Source organism: Colias eurytheme, chromosome 2 (assembly GCF_061535395.1).
Source record: "Colias eurytheme isolate Ceu_HAF_F1 chromosome 2, ilColEury1 Martin Lab GWU primary, whole genome shotgun sequence".
Taxonomy (NCBI): Eukaryota; Metazoa; Arthropoda; class Insecta; order Lepidoptera; family Pieridae; genus Colias; species Colias eurytheme.
The window spans coordinates 12,673,211-12,686,747 of record NC_142981.1 but is presented as its reverse complement, the minus strand read 5'-3'; the positions used below and the strand labels follow the sequence as shown (position 1 = coordinate 12,686,747).

At 40.3% G+C, this 13,537-nt stretch overlaps 2 protein-coding genes across 2 annotated transcripts; both read right to left on the bottom strand.

Annotated features, from left to right (window-relative positions):
* Positions 1-810: 810 nt before the first annotated feature.
* LOC149910777 (uncharacterized) lies at positions 811-4,359 on the bottom strand. The gene has a single exon (XM_090109709.1). The coding sequence runs from the start codon at positions 4,102-4,104 to the stop codon at positions 811-813; it is 3,294 nt and encodes a 1,097-aa protein (XP_089965835.1). The 5' UTR covers positions 4,105-4,359.
* A 1,048-nt stretch (positions 4,360-5,407) lies between these two features.
* Positions 5,408-12,803, bottom strand: LOC149910776 (sodium/potassium-transporting ATPase subunit beta-2-like). The gene is made up of 7 exons (XM_090116672.1): positions 12,721-12,803; positions 7,737-7,787; positions 7,457-7,576; positions 7,001-7,179; positions 6,829-6,915; positions 6,383-6,611; positions 5,408-6,093 (listed from the first exon to the last, which is right to left on the bottom strand). Exons 1-7 carry the CDS (start codon positions 12,782-12,784, stop codon positions 5,990-5,992), a joined length of 834 nt encoding a protein of 277 aa, XP_089972798.1. The 5' UTR covers positions 12,785-12,803; the 3' UTR covers positions 5,408-5,989.
* Positions 12,804-13,537: the final 734 nt, after the last annotated feature.

The following is a 13,537-nucleotide window of genomic DNA, read 5'->3' as shown; positions in this document are numbered from 1 at the left end:
CGCCTTGTTTTTTTCTACCCGACGGACCCAGAAAGAGGGTAATGTGTTTGTTCGAACCAAGGCCTGCCACCCACTGTCTCTCGGGAACGATTATAATAAAACAAAAGTTCCAAGTGAGCAACAAAAATTTATTCTTCTAAACAAATATATGTTTACACAAAAAAACTACAATAGTGCGATGTAAATATGGCTTAAAACAAAAATATGCCATCTCTCAGCGAATAGCAGAACTAAGTATACTCTAGGTATTTGATAAATGAACAAACAATTCAATAGCGCGATGCAAAAACACACGTTTTCGGTACAGCGACCTCTAGCGACAAATAGTTATAACTAGTACCTAATCAGAACATTTAACATTCCGCCCACCATGGACAGAATGTCCATCACTTAAAACTACATACATTGATAACTGCGTTACCGCCCACCATGAAACATTAATGGCAGTAACGTCTTAAGACACAATACTGATGAGGTGGGGCATTTAATATGCAACGCAAGGACACAACTCTTGTGACCTTGTCCGAACCAGTATGTTTATCTAAAATAACCCAATGAAGCAATCGCGTAGGAGGCAAATCATCCTCCAGCTCTCAATATGTGTTCACTGTCGAGATACGGATGAAGCGAGGTAAGCCAAAATAATGACTCTGACATACACGAATGCACGACATTAAAACCTCATAAATTTCGGAAAACCTTAAATTAACAGAAAATTTTGTTTTAGATTTAAAAATTAAAAAAAAAAACCTTCGGCAATATGTAAGAACTCTCGTTAGCTTAATCAATGATGAAAATCTTTTAATAAATTCATTTATTTTTTTTTTTTTTTATATTAACTACGTAACACAGAAATTTGTCCTTCTTCTCTTCAAGATGTGTATTTCTAACTTCACCCTTGCTATGTTCAATTGACTTATTTTTGAGCCAACTAGGTCCCTTCATCCATGACTCAAGTTCCAATAATTCCATCGGACTAACACCTTGCGAAGCGCAATCTGCAGGGTTGTCTTTCGATTGAACGTGTGACCATTGATCGCCATCCATAATGAAAAGTATTTCAGAAACGCGGTTTCCAACAAAAGTTTTCCAACGGCTGGGGTGTCTTGTCAGCCATGCTAAAACTACCGAAGAGTCAGTCCACGCATGTAAATTATTTTTCGAAACGCCTAATGTGACTGAAACTTCACTTAGAAGTTTCGCAAGCAATACGGCGCCACACAACTCCAACCGAGGTATGGACACCTGTTTGATAGGGGCTACCTTGGTCTTAGATGCTATGAGACTAATATGAATATTGCCGTTGGAATCAACTGATCGCAAATTAACCACAGCCGAGAATGCCCTATTGGAAGCGTCACAAAAAACTTGTAGTTCGAGCTCAATATCCTCTCGACTAGTGTGAATCCACCGGGGCAAGCAAAATTGGGTGAGTTTATGTAAATGGTCTCGATATACGAGCCAATCCTTTAAAAGCTGATGAGGAAGTTCCTCATCCCATTGAATACCCGAAAGCCAAAGTCGTTGTATAAACACTTTAGCCGTTATAACAACTGGGGAGATCCATCCGAGTGGGTCAAATATACGAGCTATGTCCGATACCACTCGCCGTTTGGTTACTGGAGTCTTCAAAGTAGGTAGATGGACAGTGTATTGAAATTCATCAAAATTTCGATCCCATGTTAGACCTAAAATCTTCATAACATTATCCTTTTCGAAGATAATGTTCTCATTACAATCACACGTTCTATCTCTTATCTTGAGTAACAATTCATGGCTATTGGTGGACCACTTCTGAATTTGAAAACCTCCACGACTCAACAACTCGGACAACTGACGATGATTCTGTTCGCCTTCAGAAATAGTCTCACAACCAGACAGAAAATCATCGACATAAAAATCAGACAAAACACGTTTTGCTACCAAAGGAAAATCATGTCCTTCGTCATGAACCAATTGCTGCAAGGAACGCACGGCTAAGTATGGAGCCGAGGATGTACCAAAAGTTACACGCAACAAACGCAAATGATGTAACTCAGTTTGCGTATTGTCACGCCACAAAATGCGTTGATAATCTACATCCTCGTCAGCTATATCCTCTGACTTGCCAATCTTGCATTGGGGATTGTCTGTCTTAAAAGGCAATCTAACGATACTCGTATCGTCTCTTTTGGTAGTTTTAGAGTAAAATTCCTCGCATTTCTGTTCTTCTTCAGTTAAAATAACCCCCAAATTTGAAGAATCTTCCGACTCTTCCAACTCCCAAAACTTCTTCAGATGATCATTGATATTCACCTGTGAATTAACAACTACGCCGTAGCAAGCCGGCTTTTGAGTTTCGACGGACTGGACTTCGCCAGACAAAATCCAACCGAGCTTAGTCCTTTGAGCAACTGGTGCTCCAGGTGGTCCTCTTATCAAACCTTCCTCCAGAACAGCGCCGACCACTCTAGTGCTCAACAGCAAATCAATACTGCCTGGAGTATGGAATGAGGGATCCGCCAACTCCAAAGGCGAAACCATCGGCAAAGCCTGAATGATCCTTCTCTCAGGAAGGTGTGAGGCTAGCCTTGTTAAAACATACGCGTCGACATATAAAACAAAATTGGGGTCTAGGCGAGACTGCAATTTAAACTTAACAATCCACTTGGAAGGCATTGAAATGCCTTCGTCATCGCCTAGACGGAGTATGTCGGTATGAGCAGGTAACTTGGTCAAGCCAAGAAGCTGGACTGCAGATTCCGTGATAAGGGAAACCTGAGAGCCTTGATCCATCAAAGCTCTTAAAACAAAGGCAGCTCCAGATCTCGATTCGACGTTGACCAAAGCTGTGGCTAATAAGCCTTGACTATGAGTATTTGCATAACAACAAACAGGGGTGGTTGACTCACCTTGATAAGATGTAGCAGCTGCTACATTTACATCTGCTGGACTATCAGTCACAGCAGCGTTGACAGTTTTAGGGTGCAGAAGTGTGTGGTGTCTTTTCTTACACTTATGGCAACGGGTAGATTGACGGCATGAATAAACATTGTGATTTCTATTAAGACAATTATAACATATTTTACTGATTCGGGCAAATTCACGACGAGAGTTAATGTCCTTTGCGGCGAATTCCTTGCAGTGACACAGTTTATGATCACCAGAACATAGAATACAAGACACAGAAGCTACATGAAACGATTTAGGATTATGTGAACGAGTAACATTTTGTTTAGGATCTAGATATTCTAGGGAACGAAATCGGGTTTCCAAAAATTCCTTCATACTATCAAAAGATGGTAATTCATCTTTCGAACTAACTCTCACCTCCCACAACTTACGCGATTCGGAATCTAATTTTAAGCTAATTATGTATATTATGATTGTGTCCCATGAACTTACATCTATACCTAATGTACGCAAACCGTGTAAACAATCAAGTGTCGTATCTAAAAGGTTCTTAATTAAATTTGAAGATTCTTTTACAATAGTTGGCTGATTCATAAATCGTTTCAAAATGCAATTAGACAAAAATCTCTTATTGTCATAACGCTTAATGAGAGTTGCCCAAGATTCCGTGTAATTAGAAGCCGTGACAGGAGTATATCTCAATAATTGTTCAGCTTCTCCAGATAAATGTGTTTTCAAGTAATGAAGCTTCTCAACGTCGTCCAAAGTTTCATTTTTGTGAATAAGTGAAACAAAAAGATCGCGAAAAGACGTCCATTCGTTATATAAACCGGAAAAAATAGGTAAACTAATTTTGGGTAACTTTACTTTCGATGTGACTTGAGATGCTTTACTACAATTATTACAATTTAAATTATCTTGTTGTGTATTTAACAACTCTTTTAATTCTGATTTATAATTGAAATAAATGTCTTCTGTTTCGTCGTAGACGTCAGCCGTAAAATATGGGTTAGTGGTTGCATCTTTGTCAGATGCCTTTTCGATGATAGACTTATGAGTATTAAGAAAATTTGACCATTGTGACTCGAGTGCTTCTAATCGAGTTTCAATATAAAACTGAGTCAATCTTTCTTTAGGAGATTTTTTGAAGTTGATCCTGCCCTTGTAAATAATATTTTTGTTGTTTAGTTGTACTTTAATCAATGATTCCATGTTAAACAACAATAACACAAATTTATGAAACAAAAATAAGAATCAGTAAAAATTCTAAGTTCAAGAATAAACTTGAAAAAATTACAAGTGTTTAAATTTATAAACAACTTAGAAAAAATCGGGCATGGATTCCCCGTCTAATCACTTTTTGCTTAATTATTCTAAGTCTAAATTAACTCTAAATTTTAAACTAAGTACAATGTTCTAAATATACGTAAAATAATTAAAGTCCCAAACACTTCACTAATAATTGTAACTTGATCGAAATGAAATATTTTTACAAGTACACAATGTTTACTCACAGTTGTTTCTTCAAACCATTCATAATATGTTGCCAGTCGTAAGTGGCGCCCTCTATAGTTGGTCGTGCTCAGTTGCTGCTGTGTGGAAGGCCCGCCCTCTGCCGGAACGTAGCACTAGACTGCGAGTGCTTGCTGCTTGAACTGGTTCCCATAGGCTGGTGGCGCCCTCTCGCGGAAATGCTGCAGCTTCTTATGCACACTCCTTATGGATGCGCTTACGCCGCTCACCACAATGGCGCTTCAGTAGCAATCCACTACCGGTTTGCGCGCCGTACTTTAATACAAAAATCCACTGGTCTAGGTTCTTAATATTCGCGCTCGAAGACCAAAAAATGTTCGAACCAAGGCCTGCCACCCACTGTCTCTCGGGAACGATTATAATAAAACAAAAGTTCCAAGTGAGCAACAAAAATTTATTCTTCTAAACAAACATATGTTTACACAAAAAAACTACAATAGTGCGATGTAAATATGGCTTAAAACAAAAATATGCCATCTCTCAGCGAATAGCAGAACTAAGTATACTCTAGGTATTTGATAAATGAACAAACAATTCAATAGCGCGATGCAAAAACACACGTTTTCGGTACAGCGACCTCTAGCGACAAATAGTTATAACTAGTACCTAATCAGAACATTTAACAGTGTTTGAGCTGCATGTATACTTGTTTGTTTGTATGTTTGATTCTATGTGCGCCTCTGCAGTCTAAGCACTTGACCGATTTTTATAAAATAACTAATTCCAAATACATTTAAGTAAAATTTGACCTAGGTAGGTCAATTAAAATACTAATGTATTTTTGTCTTAAATTTACACTATTGCTACAATGAAACAATTATAACGGTTTAAATCGCGGTATTTATTTTAGATTATATATATATAGATTTTTGGATTTTTATTCTATAGTATCAAGATCGCTTGCGTCGCAGTATCAGTGTTGCTATATGAGTGACGGTGGCGCCCTCATTTATTTTCATCTCTTTTGTGTCGCACTGTAAGGTAATTTGACAGAACTTAACAGGCGTACTACACGTCATAATGTTTATCTTATTTCACATTTAAGGGAGTATTCAGAGAGAAAGCTTGAAACTTATAAGCGCTTATCGGCGCTTGTCATGTTCATATATTTTCCTGTCAGTGCTGTCAACCCGCGCAGTTTCAAGTTTCAAGCTTTCTTTCTGAATACGCCCTAAGGAAAGGTGTGTAATGTTCAAGAAGCTTAATCTAATACACTGGTGATTTGAACTTGCCAAGTTAGGTGTGAAAGGGATAAAAAAACATACAGGCGTCATTCAAGGTCATATTTTCTTGTTACAAGTTAATGTTCATACTGAAATCTCCAGTGTATTAGATATAAGCTTCTTGGTAAATGGTAATGTGTAAGTCTCTTAAAAAAACCTATAACTTTAATGTTGCAACATTAAAAAAAAATACAGGTTTTTTGTTAGTCGTCTTTTGCCTTTTCCCGCTCAATTTTGAAATGTGTAGTACGCCTGATTCAACATATTCGCATCACACTGATACATCCACCAAGCATGCAAAATAGCTTTAAAGTAATATATAATTATATATTTTGTATTATTTATTCAATGTAAAGTTCAAAACGTGCGCGACCAACGCGGCTGGAGCTGCTGTAAACGATATCCCGTGTCCAAATCCGGCATTCCACATTGATCACGACGCCACCTGAAGAATATAATGCAATGCAGTCAGGTAATAGTATTTAGAATTTTTTATTAGACAAATTATGTAGGTACCTATGGTGTTGAACAGCGATTATTATTAACATTTATAAAATGTTTCAGTATTATGGCTAATTTTGTATCAATTTTATGTGATTAAGCGCGATAACCGCATTACTGATTTTAGTTAAAAAAAATTTGATTCTTTGAAAATTTTTTGAAGTGAAATTACGTACTTATTATAATTAAGTTTGCGATATTCATTAACGGATTCGTTGTAATTTGAAACTTACGCCGTGGGTTCTCAAAGAAGACAGCAACCAACGGTCCATGAGTTTGATCAGGCAGCTTCCTCGTGGAGTAGGGTATACGGTCAGCGGTATTCAGTCGGCTGGTGGGGAAGCCGGGTGGTAAGTTGGCAGGGATGTACTGGATTGGACCAACGTTCTCTTCGTCTGAGGTGAACTCGCCATTACAGGATACCCAAATGAAGTCCCCGTAGTGGTGCGCTGGTCGTTGTTGCTAAAGGATACGTAGATTTAATGCTTCAGTAAAATAAAAGGATTTTAATGTGGTAGTTAACAAATAGAAGATAACATAGTTTAGGGGTATTGACGCTTGAATACATCTTGTTTAAATTACTTAGCCAGCCAAAATATATTATTATACCTACGGAATCTCACACTATGTTCGTTAAATCTGACCACAGAATACATAATAGTAGCTAAACAAATCTTACCATAAATTGTTTGATATTGTTCGGCATCTCTGGAGGAATACCTAGTGGTTTAGACACATTATAAGGTTCAGGTACCCAATAGTGAATCTGCAACAATCAAATAGAGTTTGAAAAACATCAATATGGTACAAATATGACCTTATCGTCTAAAGAGATCGTCCAAACAACTTACATGATTCAGTCTCAAGAAAACACATGGTTTCCCAGCCGCATAGCCATAGAAGTTATCAGCATTACAGGGTGCCCACATGTTGAGTGTACGTTCACAGTTCGGCACCACGAGCCGCTGGTCGTGGCGATGTATAGAGCACGGAGCTCGAGGTGGCTCTTCTGGCACTGTGGTCTCATAGTCTGAACACACAGATTATTTTTTTTAATTTCGAAGAGTAGATAGCTTGCTGGGACACTTTTGAAAACTTAATAGTTGTTGTACGCTTTTATTTGGAATACTTAGCCATTATTATTTGTTTAGGGTATTTTCAATTTTATGTAGAAAAACTAAACACATGGTGAAAGCAAATACAGGCGCCAAAAAAAGCTGAATACCGACGTAGGTAGACTATAATTTGTAAAAGAGGACCCAAATGTAGGTGCATTAACTCAATAATGAACTATACTTAAAACTTACCACGTAGGAAGTCATTGATGCGCGTATACCAGATATGCCAGCTGCCAGGATCACTCGCTCGGAAGTGAATTAGAGGCTCGTAGTAGTTGTACTCGTCAGAACGGGGCCATACTTCCAATTCTAATCAAGATAAAAACAGTTCATACGAATTGCTGTTATGTAAAGATTATTTCAATGATTTTCGAATTTAAATAAAATTGACGATCATTATCAAAAATAAAAAAATCCGAAAATAATTAATATAGAGACATTATAGAGTTCAAAGGCAGTTATTACTTACCAACGTATCTGTATGGTAGGAAAATAGCCAAAAGTACTCCTAGGACGGTACCTGTGGAAGAATTATAAATTTTTATAGGTAATCTTCTCGATCATCGATCTTTACGATCGATGCGATGAATACATACGACATAATTTCCTTTCGTTGACGTGTTCTAAATCTTTGTCTTGTCTTCCTATTTATGAAATAAAAAATTATTACTGTTTTGCGTATGTTCAAAAAAATTAACAAGAGAATATACGAAAAATAATATAAGTTTACAAGTACACGTTTATTTTGCGATCTTCGCATACCTCTATAAAACTTTATCCTGAAGGATATAGTCCATCCACTACGAGAAGCCCTAGAACGAGGGACTGTAATAAGCTTACAACCTAGGCATTTTTAATTTCCGTATCATTATTAAATAGGTTAACACTTAGTTAATGTAAGTACTGTATCCGTTCAGGCTTTTTGTTTCCCTTCGCACTATTGCAGGTCATCAATTACCAGAAATATAAAATATATTACTTTGTAAATTTATAGGCATTCATGTGATTCTAAGCTTTGCTAAGCGTAAGGCTGCGTTGAATGAGATGTTTAATTTTCTTCCAAAATAAACAAAGGCTACAGTTAGAAAATAATTTTCTTCTAAAATAAATCTTTTTCCAAAAAATAAAACAAGACGCATGCACATTTACTTGGCCTTATTTTTAATGCTCACAAAACGAAGTTTTTTTTACGTTTAGCTAATAGCCACTCAATCACACTCAAATACACGAATCAATCAATCAATTTTGGGGGCCGAGTCACCTTCGTCCGTAGGAGTTTACCCGGAGTATGGATACCCTACACGTGGCCCCTGGGTGGTGCTAATCAGGTGACATGGTGGGAGACAATCGTCGCGGCTATAATGACCACCCATCAGCTGAAGCCGTGTCGCCAAGCGTCCGCGTTCCGACACGATGAAGCTGATGTAGCCCATGTGAAGACGGGTCGAATCAGTTGCGCTTATACAACCTGGACGATTTGACGCACACTTATGTTGTTGCACCTGGAGACTAGTCATGGAGGGTAGCGGGATCCGAGGCACGGTTCACCGCTGGCCGACCGCTAGTCAGTAGGGGGCCCAAGTAGCGTGCTAGCCACATGTGAAAGGCTGCCCCGCCAACTAGCGAAAAATCCCAAGATGCGCCATAGTGCCGGTTGGCGACCGGACGAGAGGGCCCTATGGACATCCTTGGGGGGGCTCGGGCGTCCCCGCAGTCTCCAGACTAGTCCCCATAAGTGTAGCTTCTGAATGTGCGTCTCAGGTCTAGAAGTATAGCGCCTCGATTCACTGCCGTCTTCACACCTACTTCACTCTCCATTAAAATGATGAAAAAGACAAGGTACAAGAAAAACGTTGTACAGCGGCAGCACTCCCTCTCGCTGAAAGTAGACCTCACTAACATCAGAGGTCTACACTCCAACCTCGTTGCAGTCCACTTCCACCTAGAGACTAGCAAGCCTTGTATCTTGTTCCTCACAGAGACGCAGATTAGATGTCCGTCTGATCAGGCGTACCTATCGTATCCCGGCTACACCCTGGAGCATAACTTTAAAGCTCGGTCAGGTGTGTGCGCGTACGTACGTGACGACATCTGCTGTCGGCGTCTCCGTTACCTTGAAGACCCCCATTTCTCTGTACTTTGGATGCTGGTGGACACAGGCCTAGAGAAACTCATCTATGCTTGTGTCTACCGAGCGCACAGCGGAGACCAGGAGACGATCAGGCTCACAGAGTACCTAAGTGAGGCGGCGGATGCTGCTCAACACAAATACCCTTCCGCTCAGCTAGTGCTTCTGGGGGATTTTAATGCCCACCACCAGGAGTGGCTATACCCATACCAGTGCACTGACCTCGCTGGGAGAGAGACGCGTAAACTCGCTATAGCGTTAAATCTCACCCAGCTGGTTCAAGGAGCGACGCGGGTTCCTGATGTTGAGAGCCATACAGCCAATTGCTTGGATCTTCTGCTGACAACCGATCCAGACCGTTACTCGGTAGCGATTTCATCGCCGCTTGGCAGCTCCGACCACTGTCTGGTGAAATCTGTATCTGTCTACTCGCCGCCCGATCCCAGTCCCAGGGGCTCTCGGCGCGTATGGCGATACAAGTCAGCAGATTGGGACGAGATGCGTTCTTTCTTTGCATCTTATCCCTGGCGGCCTGTTTGCTTTTCTTCTGAAGACCCTTCAACCTGTGCGGATGCTGTGACTGATGTGCTGCGGCAGGGAATGGAGTACTACATTCCATTCTCCGATGTAGCCACGTCCAGCAAAGCTCAACCCTGGTTCAGAGCTGAATGTAGACGCGCTGAAGCGCTTAAACATGAAGCATATTTAGCCTGGGCTGATGCTCGACACCGCAAGGCCAAGGACGTATCTGAGAAGAAGAAAGCCTTCAACCGGGCCGCCAAGTCCTGCAAAAAGGCTCTACGGAAAGCTCGATTTGACCACGTTAGCCGTATAGGGAACAAACTGGCTTCTTACCCTTCTGGTAGCAAAGCGTTTTGGTCCCTGGCAAAGTCGGTTGAATCGAATTTCTGCCGCCCCTCACTTCCTCCACTGCTGAAACCAGATGGGTCGCTGGCTCACACTGCCACGGAGAAAGCGAACCTACTAGCTACTCTGTTCGCTGAAAATTCACGTCTAGATCCAGCAAGCGCCAAACCTCCCAGTCTACCTGGATGCGAGGTGAGCATGCCAGAAATTCGCATCCGTCAGACTGAGGTTCTGAAAACGCTGCGAAATCTTGACGTGAACAAAGCTAGTGGCCCTGATGGAATACCAGCCATAGTGCTTAAAACCTGTGCGCCTGAGCTCGCTCCTGTCTTGACACGCCTCTTTCGCCTTTCGATGATGACTGGAAAAGTACCGAAATCATGGAAACTTGCCAACGTGCAGCCTGTGCCCAAAAAAGGCAGTCGTGCCGACCCCTCCAATTATAGGCCAATTTCAGTCACGTCCATACTCTGCAAGACTATGGAGCGTGTACTGAACAGCAGGCTAATGGCACACCTAGAAGCGAACGATCTACTCAGTGACCGCCAATACGGATTTCGCCGAAATCGGTCCACTGGGGATCTTCTAGCGTATGCCACCTATATCTGGAGTGAGGCCATCGAGAATCATGGTGAAGCACTCGCAGTCTCCCTCGATATCTCGAAGGCCTTCGATAGGGTCTGGCATGATAGTCTTATTGGCAAGCTTCCATCGTACGGTCTGCCTACTGGTTTTTGCGCATGGATCTCAGATTTCTTGAGGGACCGGTCGATTCGAGTAGTCGTCGACGGTTGCTCGTCCGACCAATTGGCTATTAATGCCGGGGTCCCTCAGGGATCAGTTCTCTCCGCAACACTATTCCTGCTACACATAAACGATCTGCTGAAACCCGGTATCTATGGGTACGCAGACGATAGCACCGTTGTGGAGAGATACACATCCAGCGCGCGAGCCAGTACGGCACAAATCCAGTCTCTACGGGAGGCGATGGTCGAACGCATGAACTTGTCCTTACAGGCAGTCTCCGAATGGGGCGAGGCCAATCTGGTCAAGTTCAATGCGACCAAGACCCAGGCGTGTCTATTCACCGCTAAACGGAGTCCATTCAACCTAACTCCGTCCTTCCAAAGTGTATCCGTACCGATAACTGACCACCTCGAGCTTCTTGGTATCACCTTAACGCCTACTCTCAACTTTGGTTCATACATTGAATCAAAAGCCCAAGTAGCCTCAAAAAAGCTTGGTATACTGGCAAAGGTGAGGCAGTATTTCAGCCCGGGACAGTTGCTCAACCTCTATCAAGCACAGGTCCGTTCGTGCATGGAATACTGCTCTCACCTCTGGGATGGATCTGCCAAATACCAGCTGGAGACACTTGAGGCGATAGAGAGGCGTGCCAAGAGGCTAATAAACGACGATGAGCTAGTAGGCAAAAAACTCCAGAGCCTCGCCCACCGTCGCAGAGTGGCAAGTTTATCGGTTTTTTACCGGATACACTTTGGAGAGTGCGCTGCGGAATTGCACGACCTAATTCCGCCATCCCCATTTTTCCATCGTTCGTCGAGGCGCACAGATTCTAGGCATCGCCACATGGTTGACGTTCCATGTACCCGGACAAAGCGGTTCGGATCGTCATTCTTTATTCGAACCGCTAGGGACTGGAACATGCTTCCTGAATCTGTGTTCCCCGACGAGTACAATTTGGAGGTCTTCAAGAGGAGAGTGAACAGGTACATTTTAGGGAAGCGCGCTCCATCTTAGGCCACATCTCAGCTTACCATCAGGCGAGATTGTGGCCAAGCGCTCCCCTATTGTACAATAAAAAAAAAAAAAAAAAAAAATCACTGTATGAGTCGTATTAGGTACATCGTCATTACCACATTTTTTATAAAAAAAACTTGCGTGAACGTTATTTGTATCATGCATGTATAATTTAAGTTTTAAGTTATTAGTTTAAGTTTTAAGTTTTGCATAGGTAAATTGTGTCATGGAATCAAGCTATTTGTCTCAAATTAAATTCGTTTTTATTTAAAAAGCTTTCAATGCGTAGGCCGTAGCCAACAATTTTTTTTTTGTTTTTCTTATACATAATAATATATCTGTTTGTTGTAAATATACACCATATATGTATATCTAATAATATATTTTTTATTACTATATTTCAAATAGAACGAAACGAAGTTACATGCAAATATTATGCATCATTTTCAGCAAATCCTTCCTTAATCCCTTCAAGGCACAGCAATAAAAATAAAGTTTACTTTTAATAATTATTATAACTTAAATCTCTTTCAAGTCAATAATACTTTAAATAAAAAACTGTATTGTATTAACTAAGAAAAAAAACAGCTCTATCTCACTCACATAACTTTCTTTAACAGAAAAATCTTTCAAAATCCGTCCAGTAATTTTCAAAATTTTCATTACAAAAATATTTTTACACTATCACAAATCTCACCCAGGACCAGAAGGACCGCAACCACGACCACAATGATCTTAATAGTGCGTTTGTCCAGGCCCATGGTAGCGACTGTACTCTGAGCGGGCTAGGAGAAAACTGTGGTATTCTAGGGTGTATTAGGTCAACGGGAGTGTTCGCAGTACATCGACGCTTTGATATTTTTAACCCAATTATCTTATATATTGCAAGATTTTTATGTCCCAATATTGGCAAAGTGCATTTTAATAAGTTGCCATTGTTTTGGGAAAATATGTTGAAATCAAAAAGTTTCAAACTGTTTTATAGCGCGATGTTACGTTGGGATTTATCCAGAATTTTGCAAAACGAATAAATTGATTCTTTTAATACGATTAAAATATCATTTCTGCACTTCCCATATATATACTTACATATTTTTTATGCTTTGATTATTGATAGATAAGTATATTTTAAGAGATCAGCTTTACTTTAAACTTTTACCCTTAAAACACCAGTTGAAGTAAGCTTTGGTATATAATGAGCTTAAAAATAGATTACTTTGTTTTTCTTTTATTCATTCTGGATTCGTAAAAATTGAGATAAAATTAGAGAAATCTTATTGTATACGCACAGATTTCTATCATTATATATTCATCCTAGATTTTTTGTGTTAAACACATAAACTCATTTTTATTTCGTAGGTAACTAAAGCTTCTTCATCTATTAATCATCATAAAACTGAAACATCTATCGCAATTTTATACGTACGGTAGTGACTAGCATAAAATGTATAAGACTCTAACCTACATTGAAAATTAAGTACCATTATGCTCATTATTTTTGGGTTTAAAATATG

Coding starts and splice junctions, on each gene's coding strand:
- LOC149910776 (XM_090116672.1), bottom strand. CDS start 12,784: ATGGGCCTGGACAAACGCACTATTAAGATCATTGTGGTCGTGGTTGCG. Junction 7,577..7,736: donor CCTACCATACAGATACGTTG/GTAAGTAATAAC, acceptor TATCTTGATTAG/AATTGGAAGTATGGCCCCGT. Junction 7,180..7,456: donor CATCAATGACTTCCTACGTG/GTAAGTTTTAAG, acceptor CTGTGTGTTCAG/ACTATGAGACCACAGTGCCA.
- LOC149910777 (XM_090109709.1), bottom strand. CDS start 4,104: ATGGAATCATTGATTAAAGTACAACTAAACAACAAAAATATTATTTAC.